The sequence below is a fragment of the Aplysia californica genome, unplaced genomic scaffold, assembly GCF_000002075.1.
Source record: "Aplysia californica isolate F4 #8 unplaced genomic scaffold, AplCal3.0 scaffold00461, whole genome shotgun sequence".
NCBI classification, from domain to species: domain Eukaryota; kingdom Metazoa; phylum Mollusca; class Gastropoda; order Aplysiida; family Aplysiidae; genus Aplysia; species Aplysia californica.
Genome location: NW_004797731.1, coordinates 287,416 through 290,363, shown reverse-complemented (window position 1 = coordinate 290,363; position 2,948 = coordinate 287,416). Strand labels below are relative to the sequence as shown.

The 2,948-nt window shown below is 43.2% G+C and overlaps 1 protein-coding gene across 1 annotated transcript; it reads left to right on the top strand.

Annotated features, from left to right (window-relative positions):
• Window positions 1-388: 388 nt before the first annotated feature.
• Window positions 389-2,697, top strand: LOC118478280 (the record flags this gene model as incomplete). Its single annotated transcript, XM_035971561.1, is given in 2 exon segments — window positions 389-1,103; window positions 2,509-2,697. Coding segments are annotated over 2 exon segments (528 nt in total), but the record flags the coding sequence as incomplete, so codon positions are not given.
• Window positions 2,698-2,948: the final 251 nt, after the last annotated feature.

Sequence of the window (2,948 nt, the reverse complement as noted above, 5' to 3'; positions counted from 1 at the left end):
TTTAAATTGTGTGGCGATGGGGGCGATATCACACATACTTAACCCACCCCCCCCCCCCAACCCCAGACAAAAACCACAATAAAAAACAACAACAAAACAACCCCCCCCCCCAAATATAAATAAATAATATAAAAACAACAAATACAACAACAACAACAACAACAACAACAACAACAACAACAACAACAACAAAAACACCAACATATGTAGCGGGTGCATTCATGGTGAAATTAATTCAACTGTATTATTGTCCCCATATCTCCCTAGCATTGGAGAGGTAACTAACAGACATTGATAATTATTGATTATCGACAGAGGTTAAAAATTGGATTATTAGTTTTAGAGTGTTCGCCGTGTGACGTTTCTTGTCCAAATACGACAGAGACAGAGCGTTAGAGGGTCCACTTTCCTGCAAGGAAGAATTCTTATAGAGTGGCGTGACCTCTTGTACACAATGACAGGCCTGCAAAACTGTGTTACAAAAGTACACCTTTAACATTAAAATCTAGTCCTGAAATAAAAACTGGCCCCAAGACAATCCACAGACTGCACATTTCTCGTTTGGAAATCCTGTAGGAAATCTATAAGTTTAAGCAGAAGCTCACTGATACGAGAACTGTCATACCGTGCATGGAAACCGCAGAAGAGGCAGACAGCAATAGAACACAGGGATAGTTTATAGAAGTGCGACCTACCAGTGGACCCCTCCAACCACCTGCCCCGTAGTTCTAGCAAGTCTTTGGCCAGAACAAAGAAATACAAAGATGATTTTAGGTACTTTATCCCTTACTCTCGCGACGAAACTTCTTTTCATGTGTACAAGTGCCAGTGAAAGCGTCGAGGGACTTATTTTCCAAAAGGAATATTGCACAACAGTAGCGGACGCAACGACGCGTTTGTCGTTCACCACGGTATCTAGTAGGTCAGGATGTGCCGTGATGTGCATACCTCCTTGTGTATCTTTTCTGGTGAGCGAGGTGAGTGTTGGAAGTGTGTTCCAGTGCGCACTGTTGTCGGACACTCTCGATCTTCCCGCTAGCACCGACTGCACGGATGTGGCGGCGACGGTTGGTGTGTACATTGACCTTGACTGTCCCGTCAAGGTGAGTCTGACTTTCTTTCTACTGTATCCTGTTCATAAACTCGAGATACCTCTTTGTTTCTTGTCTCTGTCGGTCTGTCAGTCTGTCTGTTTGGCTACACACACACACGCGCGCGCACACACACACACACACATCTATCTATCTATCTAAAACCCAATCATCATTTGTTTCAAGCGGTATCAGCTCAATAGACATCTTATTTCCATTCTAATCCTTAAATTCATCAATTCATCTTTTCTGTTTCTCAAATTGACGACAGATGAGAGAGCACCGGTAATGCCGTGTCATGCTAGATGTAGGCTGAATTCTGTTGACCCAGACTCAGATTCTTAACTTTGGTTCACAGGTTGCTAGTCTGCGACTTTGTTGTTGTTGTTTTTTTATAGTAGAAGGTTTTACAGCGCTCGCAACTGCATAAGGTCATATGAGCGCCAAGGGGTGGGTGTCAACAGAGAAGTCTTTACAGGGAATCAGACTTATTCTGATCACTGCTCACCTCTCTAGCTTCAACAGCACAAGGTCTGCTTCGACTATCAAGGCGCCCCAGAAATAGCAGGTCACAAGAGAGTGACAAACATACAAAAGAAGTAGAGGAAATGATAATAGTAAGGATTAAGAAAGAATAAGCAGCAGTTCCCTGTTGTAGACCAGGTACAGTTATGAGCGGGACATGAATCAGCCCATTTACAATGTCAATTCTACTGTGCTTGAACGATAAATGTCCCCTCTTTGGGAATGGCCTAATGACACTACAGTCAGTGGCACTGCCCGAGATCACTAACGTAATGTTGGCGTAAGCATCACAATAATCAGTCTTTCTCATTGTGCGTGCCCTCTCCCCATGTACTTCTGTCCTGGGCTATAATAGTCTCTACCTCTGTCCAGTTTCATCTCGTCTTCTATAGGTTGGAATCTCAGTGTCCTTTTCAAATACGTTTAGGCCCTCCTTTACATTTCTTGTCTTGTGAATTCCATCTTTAAACTTGATGTGTAATAACTATCATTTTTCGTTTTTCTCAAGATGTGCCCAATCAGCTTCCATAATTTTTGTTTCTGATTTCTATGAAAATGTCTATTTATTCCTATTGATGTGTTTGCTCCCATAGTCGTTCATTTTTTATTGTGTCAGGCCAATGAATCTTTGAATTCTATTTAGCTTAGTGTGAACGTATACACAAGTTTTTCGACGAGAACACTACTGGTAGTGTGTCAACAATGAACTCTATTTTTCTAAAGTGTAAACATGTACACACGTTTTTCTACGAGCACAGTGGTGTGTTTGCTCGCATAGACGTTCATTCCTTATAGGCTAGTGTCATGCCAATGAACTTGTGAATTATAGACTATTTTTCTAAAGTGTAAACACGTACATAAAGATGTGCTCTCGGTTTTTCTACGAGCGCAGTCTCCATGGCCGGAGTGCACCAGTGACTGCGATGCCGAGAGAGTTGTGGGCGGCACCAAGTACTGTCTGAGAAACCGATACTCCAGACAGACCCAGCCGGCCGCCCGGGCGACTTGTCAGGCCGAGGGGGGAGACATAGCAGAGGCCGAGACCCTGGACGACGTCGCCTTCTTACGCCAGTTCGTTAGCGTTGGTGAGTAGCAAAACGATTGCAACAGCAGCAGAAGTAGCACCAGAAGCAAAAACAACAGTAATAGCAACTGCAACAACAACCAGATCAACAATAATATCAACAGCAACAACAATAACAACAAGAGCAACAAGAATATCAACAACAGCAGCAGCAACAACAACAACAACAGCAACAGCAACAACAACAACAACAGCAGCAGCAACAACAGCCATGGCAACAGTAGCAAAACAACACCAACAACAACAAC